The following is a 27,731-nucleotide window of genomic DNA, read 5'->3' as shown; positions in this document are numbered from 1 at the left end:
AAAATGTTGGAAGGTCTTGAATCAGACTAATCTAGATTTCACTTCTTTTAATAATTTATACCCCTAACACAAATCTCAGTATTTCAAAACTCTGTTAGCTTCCATTTTCATAGGCATATAAGAGAATGGTGAGTAAATCTGACATATCCCCATCCATTTTCACCTAATTAGTCATCAGGAGAAAATATCCCCATCTGAGACAGCAATGAAAGTTCAGCTGAAACTCTCTAGAAGAAGGTGGGCAGTGGCACAGTTCTCTCCCTCATCCCAGAGGAAAGAAAAAGGAGGTCTCTCTGCAAGCTACTAGCAGAAAGATAGGTCACCAAGTCAAATTGCTGACGAGATGTGTTTGGAGGCTTCTGTGCACTGAAGAGAGCAGTGCAGACTGTTCTCCACATATTTGTGACTTATAATATGTCCCAGATCTTGAAAGAGGACTGTGCAATTCTGATGATGAACCAGGGGAATTATGCAGCTCACTCCTCATGACTCTAATAACTTTGGATGATTGTTTCATATGATTCACGTGGAGCCCTTTTCTGATCCTCATGATGAAAGAATTAAAAAAAAGAAAAAAAAAAAGGGCTGAAATGAATCATATGGTTAAGTGTTAAAAAATCTCTGTGCTTTTCAGTAACAGGGAAACAAGGAAATCAGTAAAATGTACTTTTGTATGTCACAGCAAGTGTCAACATTTAGAGGAACGCACTACAACTCGATAAACTGCGAATTGCATTCAAGTTATGATATAACTTTTCTGTAAGTCCACAATGTATGTTATTTTGCTTTAACAAAACTTTTTGATAATTTCAGAATGCCTAACTGCCATAATGCAGATCGCAATGTGTTTGGTGTTACATTTAAAAGATTTCATTTGTTGAAGTTTTCATGTGTTATTAAAATCACTGCTTGGATGTGGTACAAGTTCATATTAAAGGATAATATTCAAACTAAACATACAGCTTTTTAACAGATGTTTAATTACAGCAGCTTCTCAAACTCCAAAATAATTTGTGGATCTGTTGTTATTTCAGATGAAACTACTTAGATACAAATGTGGGCTACTTTGAGCCATTATCTTTTCACTGTTGTGGAGCAAGATGAAATTGGCAGCATTTTTATCCAAAAAGAGTTGGTTCTTCATTGCTGGTTCACAGACAAACTGACCAAAAACCTCTATACCAAATGAGTAACAAATGAAAAAGCCCCTTTGAATTACTGTTTTTCTAAGTAAGTTCTTTAAACAAAACACCACTAATTCAAAGTGTAACCTCAGAACTCACCTCTTGCCTGAAGTCTTAACTTTTTCACTCTGCATTCTCTAACAAGTTGTATTTTATTTACTTTCTTACAAATATACAAAAATGTAGTTATTTATTGTTCAACTGCTGCTTTATTAAAGAAAGCTATTGGTCTCACACTCCTAACTATCTGTGTACTGGAAAGCTTCAGCTTTGAGCAGAGCTACAAATGTAAAACCAGTTTTTTCTAATAAACCCTTATGGACTAAAATACAGTTTTATTCTGTTAGAAAACTAAAATTAGATTTGGTACATTTTGACATTATCTTAGGCTCAACAACATCACAATACCATCTTCTCTATCCTGCTGGTTTTCAGTCACAGCAAGGTCACTCATGAACTCCAAATGCATAATTTTACATCACCTTGCTTCTTAAAGCCCACCTTCTGAGTAAAAAGCTAGTAAAAGACAAAGGAGTGGAAATGAGAGAGAAAGGATGAAAGCTTTCCAGTAACACATACTGAAGATTTTAAATAAATATTTTAATTCTATTATTGGCATTTACAGGTAGAAAGCATACAGTATGTTACAATTTTATCAAAACGTGAAAAATATGGATGTTACATAAGTAACAAATGTAAAAAAAGTATTTTTCTTACCTTCCCTGAAAGTAAGAAAACTATTCAGCATAGGAAAATATTGATATAAAAACACAGCTTAGGTAAAAAACAAAACAAAACAAAACAAAATTTAAGTTTTTACACAGTACGATAGGTTCATCAGATCTGCATGAAAACGTAAGGACTTTGTGAGGTTCTACTTTACCTAAAACTTTAGGGAATCTGGGACAAACAGTAAGCTACATTAATGAATCTACAAGTAGTTTTCCCTCATATCCGCTCCAAAATGCTAGAGTGCAGTAATTTTCTATACAATAAATAATTCTTCCAAGTTTCCATCATAGAAAATCATCTAATGCAGAAAATGCCACTCCAGGGTCATAAAGGCTAGGCAGTGCTTTAATAATAATTATGATAATACTTATTATAGTGCTTTATAATGTCTAAGCACTTCAGATGAGTTAACTAATCTCACAACACCCCTGTGAGGTAGGTAGGTGTTTTTCCTACCTTTCCATAGTACAGATGGGAAGATGAACTCTGGGGAGAAGCACAGACTGCAGCAGCAGCAGCACAACCTAGATGAGAGACCAAGAAATGCTCCCACTCACCATACTGCTGCTGTGGATGGGGTTGGGCTGCTGAATGCTCCAACCCACCGGAAGCACTGAAGGGGGTGGGCAGGGACCAGGGTTAAGCATCCCCAAAATATTTCATAGAGATTCAGAAGCTCTCACACAACTTTGTCAAAAAAAACAAAATGAAAACAAAATGAAAACAAAAAAAAAAGGAAAAAACACCCTCCCCCCCAAACAAACAAGCTGAAAATTAAAAAACTCCTAAAGTGCTGACTGGCTTGAGCTGCTTCTAGCACCTCTTGTATGGAATAAGATTTACAGCACTGTTGCCAGCAATTATTCAAGCTGATTTCATCCATAAAGTTACATGTGAGCAACTGCAGGATACGGTAACTACGTTTTCTGAGACACCTTACTAGTATAATTAATTCCTTCATTCACCACCCTTCTTCCATGTACTTCTTAAGGAAAATTAAATCCTCAATACTCTTGGATCGTAAAACATATTAGTAGCTGGAGACAATATACACATCCTTCACAATGAAAAAAAAAAATAGTTCATTTTCGGAACAAAGCATTATTAATTTAAGAATCACAAACCAAACAATGGTAAATAGGAAACCGTTTTCAAAGGCTTCATGCCAAATATCTTGCTTTCAAATACAATGCATGCAGGAGAAATAAATTCATCCAAGCACAATTAAATTAAAAATGGTTTGCTTTGTTCATGTTTTTTTTTTTTTTGTTAAGTCTCTTTCAGCAGCATAATGGTTATTATTTTTAAAGTCTCCTCCAACCAAACTGGCCTGGGGTTCAAATGCTGACCTTTGCTTTTTACAACCATATAATGGTTTGACCAGTCCCCGTGGCTTTGCACTGTGGCAATACCAGGAGATAAAGCCTATACATACTGTTCTGCTTCCCCCTCCTTGGAAACAGGCTGTGTTGTACCACCTTTGCTGTCTTCACTCGCTGCTGCTGCTGCTGCTGCTGCTATTTTTTCAGGCAGTGATGCTAAATCTTTGAAAACATCCACATAATGTCCAAAGCCAGGGCCCCAGTTCAAGAGGTTGTCCCAGTTGAAGCTTCCCGCTTGCTGCCCCAGCTTCACAGGCAGGGAGCTCTCCCCGGTGCTGGTGGCAGGCGCCTGTGCCCCCACCGGGCCCCCCTCACCACGGCGGCCAGGGTACCGCCGGGGCTTCAGCCTGGCACCATAGTTGTCCTCATCATCCGCATCGGACTCATTGACCTGGGATAACTTGGGCATCCTGGAGGTGTACGCTATGGGCTTATCCCTGTCATACTCCATCTCTGAGCAGGTGAAGGACTCATGGGAGTCACTGTCAGAGGAAGAGTCAGGTGCAGGAATACCATCGGCTGGGTTCCTTGTCCGGGACAGGGGCCTTCTGCAGTCCTCCTCAGAAGAGGACCGGCCATGGTCTGCACTGCAGATGCTGGGGTTTCTGGGCCGAGGGGTGTTCAGTCTTTCCACCTCTTCAATGGACAACCCCACTGGGGGAGCAGTCTCCAGAGGTATCTGCCCAATGGGCTGCTTCAGGCGGCTTCCTGGTCGGGAGCTGTGGCTTGCCATGGTCTGTGGACTCTTACTTCTCCTCCCCAGCCGAGTGGCATAGTTGAAAATGCCGGGCTGGCAGCCATCATTGTGCATCTCCAGCGGGCTCCCCTCTCTTATGGCGAGGTGCAGCTCCCTTGCTGGACTGTGCCTGTAGAAAGTCGATGACTTGGAGAAGGGCGCGGGGCTGTGCCGAGACAGGGGGTTGGAAGTAGGGCATGCTGAGTGGCTTAAAGATGTTGTCCTTAAGCCCTGCCCATAGGCAGGCTGGTAAGTCAAGCTGCTGGCTCCCAGTGGCATGGGGGACTGCCGTGCGAAGCCCAGCGGGCTGTGCCTCTGGATGGAGAACTTGGGCGTGTGGCTCCGAAACTGCTTGTAGTGCTGGATGATGTCAGCATCAGAGGGGGCGATGCTGCTGGCGTTGTCAATGTCATAGTGCTCAATCTCGGGCTCGGGAGAAGCCAGTGGGGCACTGGGGATCGTCTCTGTGGCATGCGGGATGTCAGTTTCATCATAGATGAGATATGGGTTTTCTCTTTCGATGATATCGGGTTTTGGGTTTCCTTCAGGCTGCTTCCGGACAGTCATATCATCGCCATAAGGTGGTATGTTGTCAGGGTCATCAAATGCCACGTTCTCGCTCCCTTTTTTCTTCTTCTCCTTTTTCTTCTCCTCTTTCGGACCTTTCGACTTCTTTCCTCGGCACTGGTTGCAGAGGATGAGGCTGAGGACAAGCAGCGCCAGGACCGTCGCGCAGCTGCCCACGATAGCCGGCACGGCCCAGAGGGGCAGGGACAGCTCGGTGGGGTGTGGGGCTGGGAGGCAGATGTGGCCACCATTGATCCCTGCTCTACACTCATGTCCTGGGGCACACAGGACCCCCAGGCACGCCACCACTGCCTCGCATGTCTGTCCTGCATACGCCTCAGGGCAGCTGCAGGTGAAGCCGGTGTGCAGCCCAGGCTCACAGCTGCCCCCGTTTTGGCAGGGGTTGGAGGCACAGGCACCCGGCGGGACGCACTGATAGGCGTACCACCTGTTGATGCACATCAGCTCACCCCAGCAGGGACTGCTGGCACAGACGTTGGGGCCGCGGCAGCCAATCTTCACTGAGGGGTCTGTTTTGGAGAGAGTGGCGAGGCTGTGCCTGCCAGCAAAGGGAAGGCTCTCCCTGCCATACTTGATATAGGCGATGCAGCCATCAAAGCCTAGGAGGAAAAGCAACAGTCATGTCAGGACCTGAATACTGATAATGCACTCTCAACAGAATCCAAAGACACTCTAAGCATCAATGTCATGCTAAAGGGGAAACCTTTTGGATCAGCAGATGGCAAGATCTATGGTGTGCCTCTTGCCCCCCTGAAATAAAAAGGGAAACACAAACAAAGAAGTAAAAAAAATGGAAACCCCAGTGCTAGAATGGAGGCGACAGCCTTATTTTGTGATGTCGTGTGAAGCAGCATGAGTGGTAAATCGTGTTGTTTAATACTCCATATTTTCATTACTGAATCTTAAGTGTACTGAGCTTGCAGTTGCTCCCCTGCATTTTTACCTTATATTGTGATTAATGTAAAAATATCTGCAATATTAACCACATAACAGTGCAATATCTGAGTAACTTCACATTTTGCTAGCAGGATACCCCATTCACAGACATTTCAGTACCTAAGAATCTGAATCCTTTAGATTCTGGAGTAAGGAATGTTACATTTTGTTGCTTTTGTTAAATATTACCTCTTAGTTTGTAATGACTATTTTGTTCATAAAATTTTGATAATTTTGGGGGGTTCATATTAGATAGGAACTGAAATCTACTTTTAATCAGAACAAGATTAAGTAAAGGCTTGGCATGCTTGAAGCTCCTCACATAATTTCTATATATGCACCTTTCAAAACTTACGATTTTCACATCTAGAAATGGAGATTAAAGATAAGAAGGTAATTAATTTCTATGAAGATATGTGCGCGGCACATACGTAAATGATACCAAGATATCTTGTAAAAGGTATTTGGTTCTTTTAAGTTTGCCAAACAGGAATTCTGAAAGATACCAGTATTTTTAACATCTACACTAAGATTTCAAAACAACAAAAACATTCTTAGGTAAGTACATAAAATGTATCAACCCTGCAATTAAGATGAAATTAACATGTCAGGTTTTCTAGAAGACCTGTAAGAAATTTTACACTCCCTTTGCTTTCATTAAATCTGAAAAAAAAAACAGGCAAGTGGAAGCAGAAGCCTAAATGTATTTTTAAATGTTGATCTGGGTTTTAAGAATTACATAGGCTGCACAGGAGAAAGCGCTACTGTCCCATGAGGAAGTCCCTACTTCATGCTTGGAGACTGGGAATAAAGTTCAAATCAAGGAGAAAATATAAAATTGAATGAAAAAATGCATTTTGGGTAAAACCAGGTTGCTTATACACAGACTCAACTCTGCTGCTCACTGAGCAGATTAAACCTGAGGTTTGCAATGCAAATGGATATTTTGTGATTGCAGTGTGCTTATCTTACAGATATACTCATTAAAGGAAGTCTGAAGGTTATATTCTCAGATCTTTATTATAATGTAGTTTCCCCTTGAAGCAAAATGATTTTGCCAAAATACTAAGCAATGAGCAAATGGTTATATTTTGCAGTAACATTATATTTTCTAAAAATATATTGTTAAACTGACTCAATTTTCAATTTATAGACCCATTTCACTGAAGCTAAATGAAAGGCTCTATTGTTCAGCAAATAAGCCAAGCATTCAAATGGTTACCATAGGGAAACATCTATTCTAATAGTATTTCATGTCTTTAAAATTAATCTTAACAAATATTCCTTCTAATGACTACATTCAATATACTTAAATGCTTTTGGTTCCTATTTTCTCATCATTCTAAAACTTCTTATCATCCATACAGAGACCTGTGCGCAGCTGGCTTGGCTGTGCTAGCAGGGAACAACTTCCACCCCCTTTACTTTTGTGCTTTGCTGTCTCCCCTATTCTGAGCTGAAGTTACTTTTCATGCCTCAGTTAAGCCTCCTGTCTTACTGTTTCCTAAAATCATGGCAATACTTTCATGTCTCTCAATCTGGAGTGGCCCAAAGTTCCATACTTCCTGTAGCTCGGTTGTGGTGCTACCATGATAGTAGTGACACAGAGTTTCAGTGCCTGAGAGCCCAGGGAGCTGGGATTATCCCTGGCCTTTGTGTGATGGTTGTGTGTGAGATCGCAGGAAAATCCAGCCTTTTGCCAGGCTAAAAATTCTCTGTTCCCCAGACTTATTCCTTTCTGTGAGGGTTTTAGGATTATACAACCTTATGCTGACCTCTACTCAGAGCTGTGACAACATGGTACGCAGAAATGTGATTGTAACTTATGTACTCAGTGTTCACATGTGTGGTTGCTGTAGGAAACATGCTTTTTTCTGCTTAACTTCTGATTTTTCCCCTTGGGATGCCATCTGTGGTGCCAGGCTTACAGGGTTATATTATTAAAGACCAAATGTATCAGCTATTATCAATAACATTAATCAACAAGGAGAAGGAAAGTGCCACTACTCAGTTCTGAAGCATCATACTTGGGTGATACAACAAACAGGAGGAAATTTTCCATGCATTAGTAGTGTCAGAGAAAGGTTTATTTCTGCAAACCTTTTTGTATTTCCATTCCAATACTGCTGGAATAGAAGAACAGCCATTATGAATAGTAACTCTGTGAGTAATTGTGGAAATCTCTGTAAAAATGTGTAGCACAGAGATAAATGTTATGAATCAGAGAATCACAGACTGGTTTGTTTTGGAAGGGACCTTAAAGCTCATCTAGTTCCCACCCCCTGCCATGGGCAGGGACACCTTCCACTAGACCAGGTTACTCAAAGCCCTGTCCAACCTGGCCTTGAACACTTTCACGGATGGGGCAGCCACAACTTCAGCATGAATATTTACTCTATCATGAAACAGCAAACATACACAAGTTGTATGAGGTGATATTAAAGATTTATAGCCTTCCAGACTGTGGATTTAGGTTCAGGTGGGAGCCCAAGCAAAATGGACGATTACTTTGCTGTGTACTTGGTGGTCCCTTGCAGCCGTGATGTGATTAACAGCAACTGGGATTTTGTCAGGTCTACCTGGATTTCAAAGGATATTTACTGGATATTCCACCTTCACAGCACTGGAACCCATGTATGTTTTTGTCTGACTTTAACAGTACTGCAGACATTGTTGACTCTGAGTTCATGAAGAGTTTTATTCTACCCCCTTTGTAAATCCTTGGTATGTTGTACACAATGTAATCCAGTATTAAAATAAAATAAAATCACATGAATAAGAGATTTTGGATTGTGTATTCCTAATGGAAGCCAGACATTCCTAATTTGTTTGTTTGCCACAGCATCGGGCAGTGGTGAGAAGTTAGTGTCCTTGTTTTTCTTTGTTGCAGCTCTCCTAAAAACCTCTGATTTTAATATGCATGCATTACTCATAAAAAGTACATGCAAAAAGTGTAAAGGTCACAGCATCCATATATCCAAAATTCACAAATGTGAACTGTGAATTTGCTCTACCCAAAAATACTTTATTTGGTCATAATTCTTGATGTCAGGAAGATTTTTTTTCAACATAAAAACTCTGTATAGCCTAGGTCTGCATTGTCTGGAGTATCTCGGAGTTTGTAGCTAGAAATCACTTCCATCTTTACTTGTCACTGGGGGAATCATATCAAACATATGATATCTAATTCTTTTGCCAGGGTTTAGGATGGTTTCTTTAACTCTTCAGAGAGACTGATTTACTTCTTAACAGCTAGACGTCAGTCAGAGGGTGGCTCCTTATTGTCCTTGGTTTCTGTTACTCAGAAATAAATCTTATTCTTCATTTGACAGCAGGGTAAGGCAGGAGGAAGTTAGAGTTTCAGAATATATTTTAATCATATTAATAATGGGCTAAATCCTGCAGTACTTACTAAAACCCTGCAGAGACAAAGTTCTTATTTAGCATTTTTGTCCAAGTGAAAGGTTTGCCTTGATTTTTCAGATCCTGACCAAGGTAAAGAACAGGTCCTTTCTTCTCCATTAGCATAACAAAGTGATAACAACTGACTGACAGACAAGCAAGCAAAGCCACCCCCGCCTCCAAAAAGCCCTGCAGATGGAGTGCCTGGTTTTGGAAACAACAAGGGTGCAATGTGCATTGAAGGAATAAAGTCTGTGATCCTTACTCATTCATACTGTAGTTTTTCTGGCAAAGGATGGAAGTATTCTAATTCTTGAGAAAGAATTACAGTACTTTCTATAACCTTTAAGCAGAAACCTTTTGTCTGTTCAAAATGTGTTTATCTGCACTATATTAAAACAAATTAACGGAAATCACCTGCAACTGTGCTCTTGAAAGGCTGGCTTGATGGGATCCCTCCCAAAGAAATTGTAAGAACATTTAGTCCACCAAAGTCTTGCGTGGCATGGAGAATGTCTCGGCTATGAGTCTTGTCGATGGACAGGATAGTCGCAGATCCATTCTTCTCAATGAGTACCGAATGCCACTGGCCATCTGCAGTGTATATTTCTGGGATATTTCTTTCCACTTTCCCAGCAGTTCCAGCATCGGATATGTAATGCACTTTCCCACCTTTTATCTGACCAGAAGAATACAAAAGGCATGATTTTAAAATTATATACGCATAATCACTAATATACACACATAACCAGTGTAATCTCAATTCATTACAGGTACAAAAGCACATGGCTTTAGTTATAATAGAAAGCCTGTGAGTATTTTTCCCCAAATAATTGTTTTGTACTGGAAAAGTATCAATTACATATTTATCTGTATTTGAAACTCAATATTAATATATATTAATACTGTATGCATATTAATAATTTAGTACTAAAAATTTGACCTCGATTAAATATGCCATTGCATTTGTAGAAAACTTAAGAGCTACCCTCCACTCATTCCTTGGCTAACCTCATAAGAGAAGTGAGGAAACAGGCCAGCAATAGGGCATGCATGTGACAAAACATTTTATCTGACAAAAGAATAATTTCTCCTCCTTCTTCAATTCAAGTGTGGAAAATGCTTTGCTGAGTAAACATATGTTGTCCTTGCCCTAAAACCTTGCATCTAGTTTTCATTACCACACTGTAAGAATATATACAGCATGGCAGGAACTGAGCAGGTTTCCCATTTCATAATCTGTTTTTCCGCAGGAAAATAGTTGTGTTCTCTGAAGTGTTGCAAAGTGTATTATTTTGTGTGAATTTTCAACTGGGGCTTACATGAGCTTACTTTTAAACTTGTGAGCTGTTTAAGAAGAAAAAGTACTACTATATTCCATGAAAAACTTTTCAGCTTTTCATCTAGGAATGACGCCTCGCAATTCTGTTGAATCATGCGAAAGTACGATTTCAAACCTCTTATTAGCTCAACATTAAACGATCCCAAAATGAGATCTGTGCAAATTGTGCATTTAAGATTTAAAAAAAACCCAACATCCAAATCTGCCAGCTTCTCAAATACTGCATAAAAGTCAGGTAGTCAAATGACCTCCTAATGGTGTCCCCATTGTGCACAACTTGTATAGGGTAGCTCTGCAACTTGTTGCAAGTTTCCTTCCATACTCTGCAGGCTTGGTCATACACCTTAAATAAGATGACTGTTTTCCCTCGTGTTCCTCTCAGTTGGTCTGTAGCATGCATATGCAGAACATGCACACGCATAGATAGTCCAGGCAAGGTTGAAGCCCCAGGTTTGTTGAAAGCTCTCCAAGCCTCACGTGCTTTGTTCCAGGAAAAATAATGTTAACCTGGGAAGAACTGTGAGGTGACACACTGGCTACAGGAATGCTGCTCTCATTTCCAGAAACTGTTCAATGCTCTAGATTTACTTCTTTAGTGATGCAAGCTGAGGACTTTGCTCATTCGCATCGGCTTTAATATGGCTGTAAGATCATGCTCATGTCTTGGCAGCAGCCTGAACTGGAAGTATCTAGCACGTACTCCACTTGGATCAAGAGATACAATGGTTAATATGTGCACGCACTTCATTTATAAATGCAATAATTTGGATTACTGTTTGAGGGTGCCTCTGATAAAGCTGCCCCTTGAAGATAAGATGCTTTTGTTACTGGCAGACACAGGTGGCATACATCTAAACTATCATACAGCTCAAAGAAATTTGGAAGTGCAGTCACACAGACAATTACAACACACTAAACACCATTTGCCACAATCAAAAGTATTCATAAAAGGATTAACTGGGCTGAATATATACATATATTTATGGCTGTAATCTGCAATTGGTTTCTCAGTCTTATTTTGCCTTTTATGCTACATGAAAGTACTGCCTTGCATTTTGGCCTTTATGTAAAGAAATATACTATATCAGACAACATCCTCTAAGCTTATGGGAAGACTAAGCACAGAATTGTAACTTTGAATTCCACATTAGAGGGAACTGTAGAATTATTTACCTGTCAGCAACTGATCTTTTCCATACAGATTTATGACTTTCTAGCTCTATTTCTGTTTCTTTAAAATTGCATATGACTAATACTAACAGACTCATAAATAAAATACTAGTGACATTTGGAAAATAAAATTTCCAGAGACAAGGCTGGTCCATGACTTCTTCAAGCAGGAAAAAATAAGGAGTGTTCTTCTTGGTTCCTTGAAGCACAACTAAATTTGAAACAAATGCTGATGCTGACATTATTGAGTAACACCCATTTCTGCATTTTATTTAAATGGCAGAGCAACTGACATGTAAAATATAATGAAAAGAATGAATCACTAAAGCAAACATATTCCTAACTACAAGGATGATTCAACTTTACTAGGTCTCCTTTACTGAACATATTGCTTCTTATTTATCTTAAGGATACTACCTTTTGCAGATTTATAGAAGATTGGCTGAGATATCATTTAAAGGAGTTATGTTGTGATTTATTCTGGCAGCTCAATATGTGATTGGAATGGTCTGGATTGGAAAGGACCTTAAATCTCATCCTGTTCCACTTTCCACTAGACCAGGTTGCTCCAAGCCCCCATCCAACCTGGCCTTGAACACTACCAGGGATGGGGCAGCCATAGCTTCTCTGGGCAGCCCATGGCAGTGTCTCACCACCCTCACATATACATATGTTAGCTCATATAGGTCATATGCAATGCATATTCTCTATCTATCTGTACAATTAGTAGATCTTAGACCTATAGTTATGCTAATTTAATCTGATTTCAGGTGAGATTGTAAAACGAAACAAAGCAGGCAATTTACCTTTAACCTGCTGTATTTGTCCTATTACTTCTAATTGAATTAGTTGCAATGTGTATTTGTAGGAAAATAAGCTGTGAATCCTCCACCTTCCTGTTCTCTGTGGGTTTTTGAAAGGGTTACTTTCTATCTGAATTTGACTGCTGTTTAATTTAATCCACTAGGTTTTTATCTTTCCTGGATTAAGGATCCCTTTCTATTACAAAGACCTCTCATCTTTTAGTTTACATCTATCATTTAGTGAATCACCTGCTTGCAATCTCAGAGAGTCTGATTTATTACCATTTCTCCAATTTTACCCCAATCCTCGTTACACTGAAAACAGTTAACTACAAGAAGAAAAATGTGGAGGCATTAAAATAGTCACAGGACTTGTAGATTTACCCTGGCAAAATTTAATATTAAAAACAAATGGCATGTTTTCTCTAAATCCTTACACTTAGGGTAACAAGCACATTAAAAAATAAAAAAAAGCAAATTATGAAATTGTCTGGTTTGAAGACTGACCAGAGTGGAAAAGAGAAGTCTCTAAAACTCATCTTTTGTACTGGGAGTGGGCTGGGATGCCATGGAGACTGACAAGTGTGTTGGCTTCACTGGCATCTTGGGCCACTTCAGATGAAGTGCTCGTTGTGATGAAGTGCTCATACTCTGGGTATGAGTGGTGGTGTAAAAACCATGCTGAACTAACTACAGTTATATTACTACAGTTTTACTAACTACCATCATCTGGGAACTTTTCAGCAATAATCAGCACAGTGATGTTACCTTTCTTTCCTCAAACTTCTGCATCTGTTACGAGGTAAACCTCTGCTCTTCTCCCCTGCAGAGCTGGGGCTGGGACTTGACACGATCTGCTTGCTTGCATAACTTCACTAATATTAACAATAAGAAGAGTGTTTGCGTAAACACACCACAAGTGCTGTCAGCCAAGAAAGGTGGCTCTCTTTATCTTTTTTTAAGTAACACTTGTAGAGCTCACCTAGAAAATTCGACTAGAGAAAAAGGTAGTATTTGGTTTTTTTTCCCTCTAGAACTCAAAACAATGAGATCTTATCTGCTAAAATGACTGAGGCAGAAACTTCCTATCAAATGATCTGTACACGGGGGAAGTAATGCAGACCTGCTTCTTAAATGCAGCTGATATGTAAGGAAAGCTCTGTCCCTATGATCAGGCAGGTGGAGAATGTCCATGGGGCTGAAGCTTAGAAAGTGTGAATTTCTGTATGAGTTTCTTTAAAAGTCAGGGAAAAAAACTTGGAAAGCCTCACAGCAGTCAAGGAAACTTGGAGCTTACACCAACCCAATAAAGGTGCTTGCCAAAATCACTGCTCTACTCATTTAGAGTTATGAGTAAATGGACTGAGTCATAGCCAGGAACCGAACCATCGCTTTCTCTTGAGAAAGGTAACCTCTGCAGCAATAAACTCTGGGAAAAAAAAAAAAGCTGTGTGGCATGTGAAGCATTAATTCAGCTATGCATTTCATAATAATTTAAAATTTACACTGGTTCATGGGTAACCTCATGATTTCAAGTTATCCCTCACTTCCTAGTTTAATAAACACGAGCCATGCTAGCAGGAATTAATGAAAACTTTATGGCAATTGTTTGCTAGCTTATGGAGGGTCTGGGTTCAAGGTCTGAAAAATCAGAAGATAAAAGACCAATAACAAAATGATTTGTTCTGTAGAGTGTAATTTAACGATGACAACAAATATGGCAATGAGTACTGCTCTTGCTGTCACTATTTGGAGTCTAGACAAAACTGATTAGATACAAAACCATCAAGATCTTCTGATACCTTGGCAAATAGCAAGGGAATTATTGAGAAGATGAATGATACTGGAGCAGTGCCTAGTTAAAGACCTAATATTTTATAAAGGAAACAGCAAGAGTAATGGAAAAATGTGATTTTGATCACCATATATGAAGCAGTCCAGTCAAATCAGGCTCAGTATTAGCTGTAATCTTACCTTCACAGTAGTGAAGTTGCTGCTTTCCTGGATGTGAACTAAAACACCATTCTCGCTCCTTGTCCTGAACTTCACTTCCAAGCAGTCCACGTTTGGGGGTCCCAGGCTGGTGCCTCGAGTGCCATGCCTCACCATGTATTCTCGTCTCTTGTTTGGGCTTATGTGGTAATCGAGTCGTCCTTTCCCTTCTAGTGATAAGGCAGTGTCGGCAGTAATATCTGGGACAAGGATGGGAAACTGCTGAGTACGTAGCTCATTACAGCCATAGCCACCATCTGCCTAATAACGACCATTGTCTTTCAGAGCTTGATCCAGAGATCAAATTCAGAGCAGGTCACGGGGGAGAGCAGGAGTGAATGGCAATTTCAGCCCCTCTATTCTCTGGCTTCAACCAGAATGTGTGTTTGAGAGTAGGAGTGTGCTGGTAATTTACTGCTGCTATCAGTCAATAGTAAATTAAAACTCGCTAGGGAACAAGTGAGGGAGTAGGGAAAAAAATTTGGCTCCTGCAACTGTAATTCCTTCCCAGGGATGTTACTGTTTCCATTACTGCAAGCAGGGTTTCATGATATATTGAACTGTAAGCTCTTCAAGGGAGAGATAATGACTTTCTATTTGTTATGGCATTAAAAAAAAAGAATAAAAAATGCAGAGCATTGACTACCAAATGCTGTTAAAATTATGGTTAAATTCTTTTGTAAACTGGAACAATAAAAGCATATAAATCAGCTAAACAATAATGGGACATGTAAGAAAACAAAGCCCAGTCATTATACTACAACTACATGGAAATAAATCTCTCTGCTGTCCTAGACAATTCCGTATTGATTTACAGAGTTATCCACATGCAAGTTAATAATCCCAGAGTGTAAATGCCTTGCTTTCATTTACATTTACCATATTTTCTTGCCTATAATCTGATGGTTGTTTGATAAAAAGTCAACAGTCCAGAGGAGACATAAGCACATGCACATAGTGCTAATGTGAAAGGAAGGGTTTTTCCCTTACCATCTTACCTCCCTGTAGCAGACAAATTCATCCTACAGGATAGCTTTATTTTAGGTACTGATATTATACATGACTGGGAAGCAGTAGTTTTAAATGAGTGCAAGTCACCTGAAATGTGATATACATGCCAGAAAACATAATATATGCAATTTGTTGCTCTATTTAGCTCATGAAAGGACAAGCTCATGAAAGTCCATTGTGGGCTTCTCCTTCAAAATTATTTAAGAGGCAAGCATGCTGCTTGTTTTCCTGAGCTTATAAAATTCATTATCCCATGCCTCTGAAAAGGAACTCTTAATGGCATTTGGTTAAACCAGAGTTTACATTAAAGAGAAAGACAATAAAACTTCCTCTATACATTTTTCGCAGTGCTTTCCTGTCAGTCCGTCTCTGCAATGACACTGCTGCCATGACCAGTGATCAACACAGGTGCCACCATGTTGGCAGGGGCTGGTTGTACAAGCACCTTCTAGTCTGGGACACCTGAAACAAAGCAGAAACGTAGATGCTGAAGAATGTATGCACAAATAAATGGAGCAAATACACTGGAAAGCATCCTGTGTTTGAACTATATTCCCTTTCTTCCCCCCAGAGATGCAAAAATGGAGGGGCTCTTCTCCTCAGACAGATCATGCTTCTAAACAGATCCTGATTTTCAGTGACAATTTAGAACAGTCTTTTGAAAGAGAAATGAATTCAGAGACAATGAAGCTCCTATTTCCTGTTACGCAAGAGAAGAAGAAAGCCTTTTAGGTGCTTTTTAATCTGCATTCCCCCAGAGACCGTATCACAATGAACAGCACAAGCTTGGGGATTGAAAGAGGGGCTAGCAAATTTGGATGGAAGACTGACATTATTGCTACAACTTGTGACTTTACATACTGAGATGGAAAAACTGATAGAATCAGATGGTTCATAATTAATGAAAGACTGCTTGGAGGATATGAGGGAAATTCAGTGACGCTTGAGAGACAAAGTGATACAGCAGACATTGTGGATTAAAAAGAAATAAGAGGGAACAGAGGGTTAGCAAACAGTATGAGTATAGTCAAACCCAAGTGGAATTTATAAAGAAACTCAATAACAAGGCTACTCCAGCCTTCAAAGCACCATTAATAATAATTGGCAATAGAAATATAGTGATGTTGCTTTTTTGAAGCCTCTGTAATATTTTGTGAACCTTTCAGCCAAATTCATTTTCTTCCTACATTTTTCTCAATTTACAAGAAATTCTAAAGTCATTTTTTAAACAAGAAATAACTGATATTGTCTGAGTGGAACACTATCTGACTTTCATGACAGCTTCCTTTATTGTAAATGCGGTCCATTTGATACCATATAGAGCAGACGTACTGATCTAAGATTCCTTGAGCTGCCAAAGCCTGGCTGGGCTCCAAGGGACGTCCATTGACTGCAAACTCCATTATACAGCCCACAAAATCATGACTTTCCACCTGTCCTCTCCTTTGCAGGATGGGCTCTATAGACCTGATGCCACCAACAGTAACCCGATTTGGTTGTACATCGAGAGTCCTATAACAGAGGCAGAAAAACAATTTATCAGCATTGGATATTAACATAGCAGTGACAACACAGGAACTGTAACCATCAGCTATGATACGCAGCTAAAATTCCTCCTCCAAACTCACATTGTGTATTTAGAAGGGGAGACAGATCAGTAGTGCTGGAAATAACAGTTTTGATAGGTATGACTCTAAATTCCATCTCAGTTATTGCATGTCAAAATTTCTATTGACTTGACTGAGCGGTGTGCATGAAATCATAATGAATAAAGCTTTTTACTCAATTACTCTTAAATTGTAGATGATATTGACATAGCTGGAAGATGGATTCATTATTTTACAAAGCTATAACACCTTTGCTAGGGATATCACATGTGACAGGGAATACGATTGTGATTATTGTAAGAAATTAGCCAAAGTGATTGGGACTGAAGCTATTGTTATCTCCAAAGAGGATCTAAAGATGCAACAGAAAGGCTTAGTTAAGGTAAACACAAGAGATAAGACTTGTTTTCTGTACTGGCCAATGCTTAAGAAATGAAAACTGTAAAAGATGGCAACTGGAAATGACTGAAAACAACGTCAAAATAATAATAATAATAATTATTATTAAGAAAGCAGTAATCAGGTGATGTTATCTCTCACACCTTTATAAGAAAGGAGAGGTGCAGTTTAAATAAATAAACAAACACAGGACCCCAAATCATTAGGCAATAAGTCTTATCCCCATTTACACCACAGTGCAGACTACCATGGTCATACATTTCTTGTGTGCCACAAAAGCCTGGGGCCAGACATGGAGTCAAGAACTGGGGATTTCTGAATAAACTCTATGCAGAAATGTAGCCTAAATTAGCAATGGCACATGTAGAAAATTCAATTTGCTTCTGCAAAGATGGGAGGAAATAACACTTGGGATCCTTGGCTTTCAATGCCTCTGACAGAGAGCAGCTGAGGTACTGATCCCTTGCTTGAGGCTGCGCTAAGGGCATGTCATCATGACTCCAAATTTCTCTGGCTTTAGAGGGTGATTTCTTTTAAATTTTACTCAAAAAAAAAAAAAAAAGTCTCCCACAAAATGAAGAATTATTTACCAGTCAGTAGAAACAGCAACATTGCTAACAGTGCAGTAGCCTGGCTCCTGATCCTCAGAGCAGGAATCCACTGTCAGTGATGCTGCCTGCAAAAGCCACACACACACGTATGCTGAATATTACAAAGCCGCAGTCACCAACCACATTAACTGATTAAATATATTATATCAAGAACTTGGCTAGAATGGAGCACTTGTGTATTACTGTCACTCAGCATTGCAGGGTGCTTCAGAGCCACAGATCAACCCCCATCTGCATCAACATAGTGAACACCAAGATGTGGACACTAGCAGAGAGTGCGATAATTGGCTGCTTCATACAGACAGAGAATCAGGTAAACACAGTTTTCAGACTTAGGTAGGGTTTCTTTCATGTTTGTTTGCTTTCCTCCTTGAAATGGCATTACTTTGGCTTGTACTGTATCCTGCTCTTGAGCTGAACAGAGAGCTGCTCCCTCCAAACACAAAGGGCATACCTTCAGCGGCGTGACCATGACATTAAACACATTGCTTGAGCTTGATAAAAAGCATGTTACAAAAGCTGGGAGTACAATCACTGAGAGTACTAGTTAAAAATAATAACTGACCACTCAATAATATTCCAAGAGTAACCAAGTGGACATGATTAAGGTAACCCTTAGGCTGATGTGTCATGAAGGATGTTTGTTGACATTAATAATGGTGAAAAATAAGGATACCTATAGTGGGACCAAGATGACGTTTGGAAAAGTACCAAGCATTGCCAGCACTTCCTCTTTATAATTACCCCCAAGCCATCAAGCCCCATGCCTCATTACCCATCTCAGTCATTCACACTAAAGTGAATCATGGCACTTTTATTTGTAAGCTCTGAAAGTCTAACCAAAGCTTTCACTAAAATCGTGAAATAATTTCTGCTGATTTAAAAAGGAGCTTTTATTTTATTCCTTATTTAGCAATGAATTTTCCCCACAGAGATTTATTAATAACAGATGCACTGGAAAAAACAAAACAAAACAAAACAAAACCGAAAACCAAACCCGCTGAAAGTTATTCCTTAAAACAAATTTTCAGAAAAATAAACATAATCTCCAAATTGTACGTATCAGCGTCTCATGTTTGAACTAAATGTGTGGTACTGTTTTGCAGCAAATTTAAATCTAATGTCACTTTTAAAAATGCCTTGGTATATATTTTGATTCAGCTTACTCTGTTGGAGCTGAGCAAACAGCACTAGCTATCAGTACTTCATTACTCTGCAATGGCTTTTCTTTCTGCCTGCAACTAAGTTCACTAACTGCATCCTGTTGAAATCCCCCTAGATTGTCCATGTGCATTCCAAATACATACCGTGAGCTGATGCACTGTATTGACCAAATAAATTCATAGCTCTTAGCCCTAAATCATGCCCTACGGCACACCCAAATTGTTCAATTTGCTATTTTAATGAAAGCTTATCTTGAATTTCTTTCCATAAATAATGAGCAAACTGCTTCTCCTGAGAAACATCAGTCTGCAGTTCCAAAGCAGATTATAGCCCTGTATAGATGAAACAATTCATAGAAAGAGTAATAAGATGGCTGGTCTGTATGCCACCAGATGAATCCATATTTTCCTTCAGAATATCAAAAACAAAAAATGAAATTAGCTTTTTGTTCTTAGCTCAATCAGTGTAATCTCCCTAACTTACATTGCTATGCACTCTGAAAGCCAGACTTCAACCCCAGCTCAAGGGCTAGATATTTGAGAGCATGTTTTACTTGGACCAGAGTTCACTTATTTTCTAATGTTAGTCAAATGTTCCTGCTTGTTACTTAAGCATTACTCTATGGTTACCTTGATGCATTATGAGACTTCTATCCTGTCACTCTGCAATAGCTCAGGACTGACAACTTAATGATTTTACCAGTTTCCGATAAAACCCCACTGTGCTGTAGGAAATGACAGATTTGGAGTCCTGAAGGGGGGCTATTTTATACAGTTTTGGACACCTGGGAGACATTTTTCCTGCAGCAGAAGTATCTAAGACAAAGGCAATTCTTTTCACATACTGTATTTGTAAACAGCTGACATTACTGAGAAGGCTTAAACGTTAAAAATAAATAATCACACAAAGGTATAAGTTGTCTTAAGTGTCTGCGTTCAGACAGAAGTATTCATAACTCACTTTTTCTGTAAATAGCCCTTTTTATGTTATCTCTTCTATAGTCTAGCCCTCTGGCATATTTACAAGTAAAACATTTTACTGCTCATTTTTTTTCTGAAGTATATTTCATTTATTTATTGTAATGTTACATGTGCGCTCCTATACCTAGTCATTTAAATCTTATTGATAGAAATATCACCCTAATTTAATTGCTAAAATGGGAACCTGGTACCTTTCAAGATTTAGGCTTTCCATTTGTAAGCTGTGATGCAAATCATGAAGTATCTGCATTAAGTCATGACTCAACATCACAATTATCCTTCATCTTATTTGGATATATAACTCCTGCAAACACACAAATTGGATTTGCTAATCCAGCTGCACACTAAACCATCCACCTTTCTTAAATGGGGAAATCAGGTCTTGCACTACACAACTGAAATGCAGTTTCAGGCTCAAGACTCTCTAAGAGAGAAGAAAAAAAGCACCAGGTCAGCAGACAACCCTGATCCTACGAAGAACCACAGACCATAAGGTAATGCATTCCTCTGCTGCTCTCAGGACATTTGTGCCTATGGACATCTTACCCTGGATCTGAAGCTCTTGAGTAGAGCAGCTAGTTCTAGGGTAGAAGAGTTTATTCTTTTATTCCCTACATCACTTACTTCTGGCTTTTAATATATAAAACATGATGTGGAGCCCCAGCCATATATTATTCTTATATGACTTCAATTTCAAACATGGGAAGAATATGGGATTCTATGTATGCTGGCCATTTCTGCCTGAGAAAGGAGCTGTTGGGCAATAGTTACTGATTACGGTGAATAGATCTTGTTTCATTTCTAACTCAAACACTGTGGAGTCAAAAAGCTTGGCTTGAACTCAAAGAGCATTTGGTTTATGCTCTGCTTTGGAAATATTATTAAAAAATGAGAGAAGAGGAATAGAAAACATTTACTTGAAAAAAAAATGAAGGTGGGAGAGGGGTCAGAGTATCATGCATATGGCAATCAGTTGTCCCAGTCCAGTTTTTGGTAGAATTCCTCCCCTCAGATGCTTTCTGGGGGACAAAAGGAAAAGTAACTTCCCACCTTTCCCCCAAAACACCCTCTCAGTTTAGCACCTTCGAATTTTTTACATATGCTTTATAGAGGAAAACCAGGCTTCCAGTCTGATGAGATTGGTAAAATCACCTCAAGGAATGTTAAGTTTGTCTGTTTGTATTTTCCAAATGCTGAGAAAAATTATTTTGGGGCTTTTAGCCTTAATTAGTGATCCCTGTAATCTGCATCAGTTAATTAGCCTCATGTGTAGTAATTTGTTTCATTACTTACTCCTGCTTCTCATTTTTCACATTTAGAGTACATGGCATTGCTTTTTTTTTTTTTTAATTATTCTTTATCACTATCATATTAAACAATCCATTATAGTCCTTTGAGTCAGTTGGAGCAAGACAGAAATGAGGAGGCTTTTTCCAAAGTTGGAGGTTCTGCTAGTAAATGCAACGTTACTAATTTTATGCTCCTCTGAGTTCATATGGAAGCCAAAGTGGCTTGGCTTAAAAACTTGTCTTAAATTCCATCTTCTCATTTTAGTATTTCTTACCATTCCAGCCCGTCGGGCAATCACTGTATGAAATTGTCCATCAGACACCTTCTTAGTTGTGGTAAGCTTGTATGTGCCACTGCCAAGATTGTAGGAGAATCTCAGCCTCCCTTCTGCTATTTCCAGAGCCAGAAATTCTGCTCTGTCTCCGGTTTGGTTATCATAGTTATACAACATTAAAGCATTACTCTTTATAGTGGCAAACTTTATATAGATGTAATTATTGTTTGGATCCATACTGGGAAACTCCATATAGGACAACTCTTCAAATCCATAGCTGTTCAGTTCACAGTGATTCCCAAAAACACCTGCAAAATGAAAAGTAAAATCTGGTGTCAGATAGTTTTCTTCCTTCCTGTGCATTCTCCCAAAAACAAAGCACTGATGTGCTCTAGACATGGCTGTGACACACAGGCTCTCTGTGAAACTTCTAATGCATGATTAAAAATGTGCAGCTTGAACAGAAGACTCCTATTATCCACAGATGACTGTTGAAGTACATATATTTAAACTTAAAAATTGAGTTACAAGTGACATCTGTTGAAACACAAAGTACATTTCATTGAGTTCTATGGTTTCTTTAGAAAAAAAAAAAAGGGAGTTTGACAGTTATGTTGAATAGGGTTGTTAATTATTATCAGGCATTTATTAACCCAGTTATGGAAATAAATTTGCAACTTGATCTCATTTTTCTCTTTTCAGCTGTTATATGAACTGCTTCTCAATCAGTGGTTCATTACTTATGATACAAGCATAAGTGTGCTAAAACATTATGCCTTGCTGTGTTTTTATTGATTTGAATATTTTGGTGCATCCTATGTATTTCTTTTCAGATCTCTGTCACATAATTTCCCGCATATTATTTTTTTTTACTGCAGTGGCAATGAGAAAAAATTTCAGACCTAATTTATGACTATTAGATACATTTACAATGTACTATATAGGAAATGAATAAACTCTGAGGAAACATAAAACAAAGGAAATAAAACAGAATAAAGAAGTTATTCCACATGTTAGTAGAAAACCATATGTAGAGGTAGTTACAAGTGTGTATTGCAAACCATACTTGTGTGTGATGCTTTTCAGCAGCCTTAAAACATTTTAGATGATTTCTCAGGTTTATCTGGTTTTCAGTTAAACAGTTGCATTTACTTCCCTGCTTTTCTACACAAACAATGACAAACCTGCATTCAGAACCAATCTTGCTGCAATTATATCATGACACCTTAAAATATATGTATTGGTTTGTGTCTTTATTGGGCTCATTCCACAAACCAAATTTGAAATAATTAAATTCTAATAATTTAATAATTTTGGCAGTACTATATGCTTTTCTGACTCTTGGAACAGTACTCTGGTTTTGGAACTCAGAACTTTATTAATATGCAATAAATGAAATGGGCAAGTACTGGGGTGGGCTAGCAAAACTGTTCTGATTCAGCCAGGTTCTCTTAGTCAAATCTACCAAATATGAAAGTGCCAACATCTACTGTGGTGCTCCTCAACTGCAGAAAAATATGGGTGCCTTCCAATTCTTGCTTTACAAATATTTTGGTAAATTATTCTTATTTTTCAGAAGAAAACCAAGTCCTCTCTGCTCAATATCATCCCAACATGATGACTTCCTTCCAATTTGATGCAAGAATACTGATGTTACTTACATCAACCTCACTCCTCAGCTTTCCTAAAAGCATCTATTATTAGGCAGGAGACCCAAGCACTGCTCTGAGCCCTGAGTGTGGCCCTCCAGCAGCCACAGTGACCCCCCACACTGCCTTGTGCTTCCATCTACTGCCATGCTGGTAGAAATATTGGCTTCTCCCTCTTGCAGCTGAGGAAAATAGAGAGGAGACGACCAACACCTGCCCACAGATTGGAATCCATATAAACACCCACCGGGTTTATGCAGATAAAAATAGAGATTTGAGAAATATTAATAGGGAAAGGGAAGATGGGGGGAGAAGTGTACTCACCAAAGGGACAGTGGCAGTAATAGCCCTCCACCCCGCTTTGGCAGGATCCACCATTGAAACAGGGGTTGCACTCACAGTAATTGACAGTGGAGTCACACGTCTTCCCTGCGATTAGGGAATAAGAGCAATTTCCAGGTCAGAGTATTCAGGTCGATAGGAAAGTCAGGCTGGTATTTAGGTAACGAGCTTATGAACCAATGCTGAACGCACAGCCAGGAGGGAGGGTGCAGGAACCCACTGCGGCTGTGGGATAGAGAGAGAAACACAGGCACGATGCTGGGCTGCATTATGCATGGCCCAGAGAAATTAATTCTGCTTTTCAAGTGTCTCATTGTAATTATCTCTTATAGGTATTGGTGGTTTGGTTTTTAATTGGATTTTTTATTAACTGGTGTCTGTAAAAGAACATGAAATGAAAGGAGATGATGAACTAAAAAAAAAATAATGTTTTTTCCCCCCTATTGAATGCAATGTACTCATTAGTGTGACAGAGACACAGACAGCCCTTGCTGGACCCTGTATCAACATGTCATGCTGAACACAGGCTGCTATTGTACATTATATGATTTTCTTATTTTTCCTCATCCATTACAACCTCCTTCCTGACTCAGAGGGACACCAGTCCTCTGGAGCTAAAACAAGCTACCCTGGAAACAGTCCTTTTCTAAGCAGACATTGTCACATGTGGTAAATATTATTCACCAGAGAATAAACTGAAATAACTTCAGTGATAATTCACTTCAACAAGGAAGGGAACCAGGAGAAAAAGTGAAGATTTTAACAGATGCTGAATACTGACAAGGGGATTCATTGTACAAACCGAAAATTTTCTTTGCATGGAAACATTAACTATAGAAGTATTGCTCTTCACTTCTAAGTTTTCCGTTGCTTAGCTTTTATCAGTTTTAGGAACACTTCACCTATACACCATGCCTGGAACCTGCCTTCCTTTATTCTGCCAACAGTGCCTGCCTTTGCTGCCTGCTCAGGAAAAACATGGAAGTATCATGAAGTTTATCCCTCATGTTTCTCTGCAAAACCTGGCAAAATCAGCCACACTCTTCCAGACCTCTCCCTGAATTTCATCTAGGCTAGCGGACCTGGCAAAATCAGCCACACTCTTCCAGACCTCTCCCTAGACTTCATCTGGCAATGGCTAATACTGCGTTAATACTTCTTATTGCACTGATAATGAATTATTGCATTCCTCACACCATATAACCATAACATATATTTAAGTTAAAAGTACAACATGAGCTTGCACAAAGAGTGTCCATTCTTATATGTCACACACATAATTCTTACATCTCGTATGACAACAATGCACAACATGCAGTCCTTAGGGATTGCTGGTCCCTAAACTGTCGAAAATCAGGGCTGTGCTATATTAACTCTGCTAGCTTTTTCAGAATGTCACAGCTTTGGTCACCTAATTAAGATTGCCTCTTTTTATTCCCCTCCCTCTACTTTTCTGTTTAACCTAAAGGAGTTTGCAGGCAGTTCTTCTGTGTGAGCAGAAGAACTCCACGTGCAACTGCAAGCAGGATGGAAACAGAGCACTGAAGGATTTCTGTGGTTAATACAAAACTTGTAGATTCATCATAAATCCAGGAAACATTTCCAGTGTCTTAATTGAATTATGCTTTGGGGGTATTTATTTATATTTTATTCTCTAATGGGCATGACTGAAGGATGAGCTAACTTTTTATCTTACACTTTGCTGTTTTCTTTGTTTCAATATTATGATGCATAGTACAGATTGTTGACTTACTGAGGAGAACATGTAGCAAGAGTGAGGCAGAGATGCTCAAAATAGCTCAATGTTGATTCTTAATTTACACAAAAATCAAGTGTAGCTAATAAGGCTTACTAATTTTTTTTTGCAATCTAACTACTCTTCTTTTTCTCAGCTAACATTAAAGCTGGGTATTTGCTGAGCCAGCAACAGAATATGGATGTTTATTTTAGCTGCACATATTTTAACCAGTGAATAACAACATCTTCATATTTAACAACTGTGCGAATAATTCACAAAGCTAATAAAATTGTGTTTAGAATGATAGAAGTTTATTTTGGAAGGGACCTTTAAAGGTCCTCTAGTCCAACTCCCCTGCAATGAGCAAGGACATCTTTCAACTAGAGTTTGATTGCTCAAAGCCCCATCCAACCTGACCTTGAATGTTTCCAGAGATGAGGCATCTGCCAACTCTTTGGACAACCTGTGCCAGCATCTTATCAACCTCACTGTAAAAAATGTATTCCTTATATTTAGTTGAAATCTCCCCTCTTCCAGTTTAAAGCCATTACCCCTTGTCTTATCTCAATATTAGAAAAAATATTGTGCTTCCTGAATAGAGATTTTACAATTGCTATCCATTTTGAAATTCTCTATTGCACAGATAAAACAAATCATTCAAAGATCATTACCTGATTGAAGAGGGTAAGAAACTAAGAAACTGTTTGCCACTATGCACAAAAGCACCCTCATCTGAACCCAAGTGCTCCATTTTACTGCTTTCCAGAACGATAATGTTGAAAGACTTGGGATATTCATTTTTGTGTTAGAAAGATCTTTATCTGAAGACCATGAAAATTAGGGTAATGCTGGATAATTGATAACAGACAGCATTCAGCATTCATCACCTCAAGCTGATATCATCACATGCAGGGGTTTATGCAAAAATCTAACTTCCTGATAATTTTTTTCTTTTTTTAATAGAAAAATGTAACACGAACAGGTACCAGCTGAATGCTTGTGGGTTAGATTTCAGCTGATTTGAGAGGTTTAGGTTTTGTGGTTCTCTGTGTCCATCTTTTAAAGTGGTTGTTCTAATATTTTAATCTTGCATTTGAAACAATTTCACAAACCTACATTCCTTCATCTTAATGAGTCCTGGAAAACAGGAACAAAGGGGTTCAAAGGAAGGGCAGACAGCTACTGTAAATCATAAAGTATATTTCCTCCAGAAAGTGATTATTTTAAAACCAAAACCTGATCATCATTAAGAGATGTAATTATAACAGACTGTTAAACCCATTAATGATGTTGCTCTGAGGTAATCAGTCTTTATAATCCTATTCAGTGAAAAGAAGTACATTACCTTTACAGTATGATGAAGTGAAATGCAGCTGACAAAACAATAAATCAAGGAAAAGTAAGACTCTAGGTTTCCAGGTAGGCCATTATAAAGGTCTACATGTACTCTAATTTACTGTGAAGAGAGAGACTGTCTCAGAAAACACTAATTTCTACTTGTATGCAGCGCCATGTAAATATTACTTTTATACTGAGCATGCAAACTCAATTATAAGCCTGTATTGTCATTCCAAGAGAATCAGCAAAGCTATGAACATGGTAAACTGAATTAGAAATGTACTATTTTGGATATCTCTCTTTTTCTTTCTTTCTTTTTATTTTTTTGTTCTGAGGCACTTAATGTTTGTATTCATAAAGAAACCAGCATTTTTTATTTTTATATTCACTACGACTATCTTTAATCATATATGAATCAGGATTAAACTCCCAAGCAGCTGTGTTCTCTTTCTGTTGGCAGTATAACGACATAGTAGTCCCCATGTCAAGTATTCTCAATCTGTATTCTGACATTTGTTTGCAGAGCCTACTGAATATTACATTTGCAGAATTTAAAACATGCTTTTGCAGACATAAAATGTCTAAATATACTGAATATTTCTGTGATCTTATCTAATAAGTTCTGCTGATGTTCAACGCTGAAGATATCTTTTTTAATTACATACTTTGGTGCCATTTGTTTTTTGTCTTGATCAATTAATCTTCAGACACTTAAATAATTCTTGATTCTGCAACGGCCAACAGATTAAAAAAGATCTGACCCCCAGATAGAAACGTCTGCCTCAGTTGTAGTCTATTTAGAATTTATTTGTGTTGACAAGGAGTTTAAGAAAGCTCATATCAGATGCCACATTTAATTCATGGCGTGAAGGCAGTCAAACATTTTAAACTGTAAGAGTCTCACATTATCTTAGTTAAAACGTTCTTCTTTTCAAGCTTGTCACATGTAGAACTTGGTTTTTAGCTGACATGAGGGCTGAACATTAAGATATGAGCTTTAACACCAGAAAAAATAAACTGGACGTTTCTTTAATGTTTCAAATTATAGGCTAGAGGCACAT

At 38.7% G+C, this 27,731-nt stretch overlaps 1 protein-coding gene across 1 annotated transcript in view; it reads right to left on the bottom strand.

Annotated features, from left to right (window-relative positions):
• Positions 1 to 2,665: 2,665 nt before the first annotated feature.
• The window catches only part of FAT4 (FAT atypical cadherin 4), a 131,941-nt gene continuing 106,875 nt past the window's right edge, over positions 2,666 to 27,731 (bottom strand). The window contains exons 10-17 of the mRNA XM_057428295.1: positions 23,577 to 23,681; positions 21,604 to 21,911; positions 17,875 to 17,960; positions 16,611 to 16,790; positions 15,616 to 15,740; positions 14,250 to 14,467; positions 9,378 to 9,639; positions 2,666 to 5,221 (exon numbers count right to left, since the gene is read on the bottom strand). Coding sequence (XP_057284278.1) covers positions 3,342 to 5,221; positions 9,378 to 9,639; positions 14,250 to 14,467; positions 15,616 to 15,740; positions 16,611 to 16,790; positions 17,875 to 17,960; positions 21,604 to 21,911; positions 23,577 to 23,681 — 3,164 coding nt within the window. The 3' untranslated portion in view covers positions 2,666 to 3,341. The remainder of the gene's footprint in view (positions 5,222 to 9,377; positions 9,640 to 14,249; positions 14,468 to 15,615; positions 15,741 to 16,610; positions 16,791 to 17,874; positions 17,961 to 21,603; positions 21,912 to 23,576; positions 23,682 to 27,731) is intronic.

The sequence above is a fragment of the Pezoporus wallicus genome, unplaced genomic scaffold (genome assembly GCF_028554395.1).
Source record: "Pezoporus wallicus isolate ANWC-B61680 ecotype Strahan unplaced genomic scaffold, APGP_CSIRO_Pwel_v1 scaffold_3294, whole genome shotgun sequence".
NCBI classification, from domain to species: domain Eukaryota; kingdom Metazoa; phylum Chordata; class Aves; order Psittaciformes; family Psittacidae; genus Pezoporus; species Pezoporus wallicus.
This window is presented reverse-complemented; position numbering and strand designations above follow the sequence as displayed.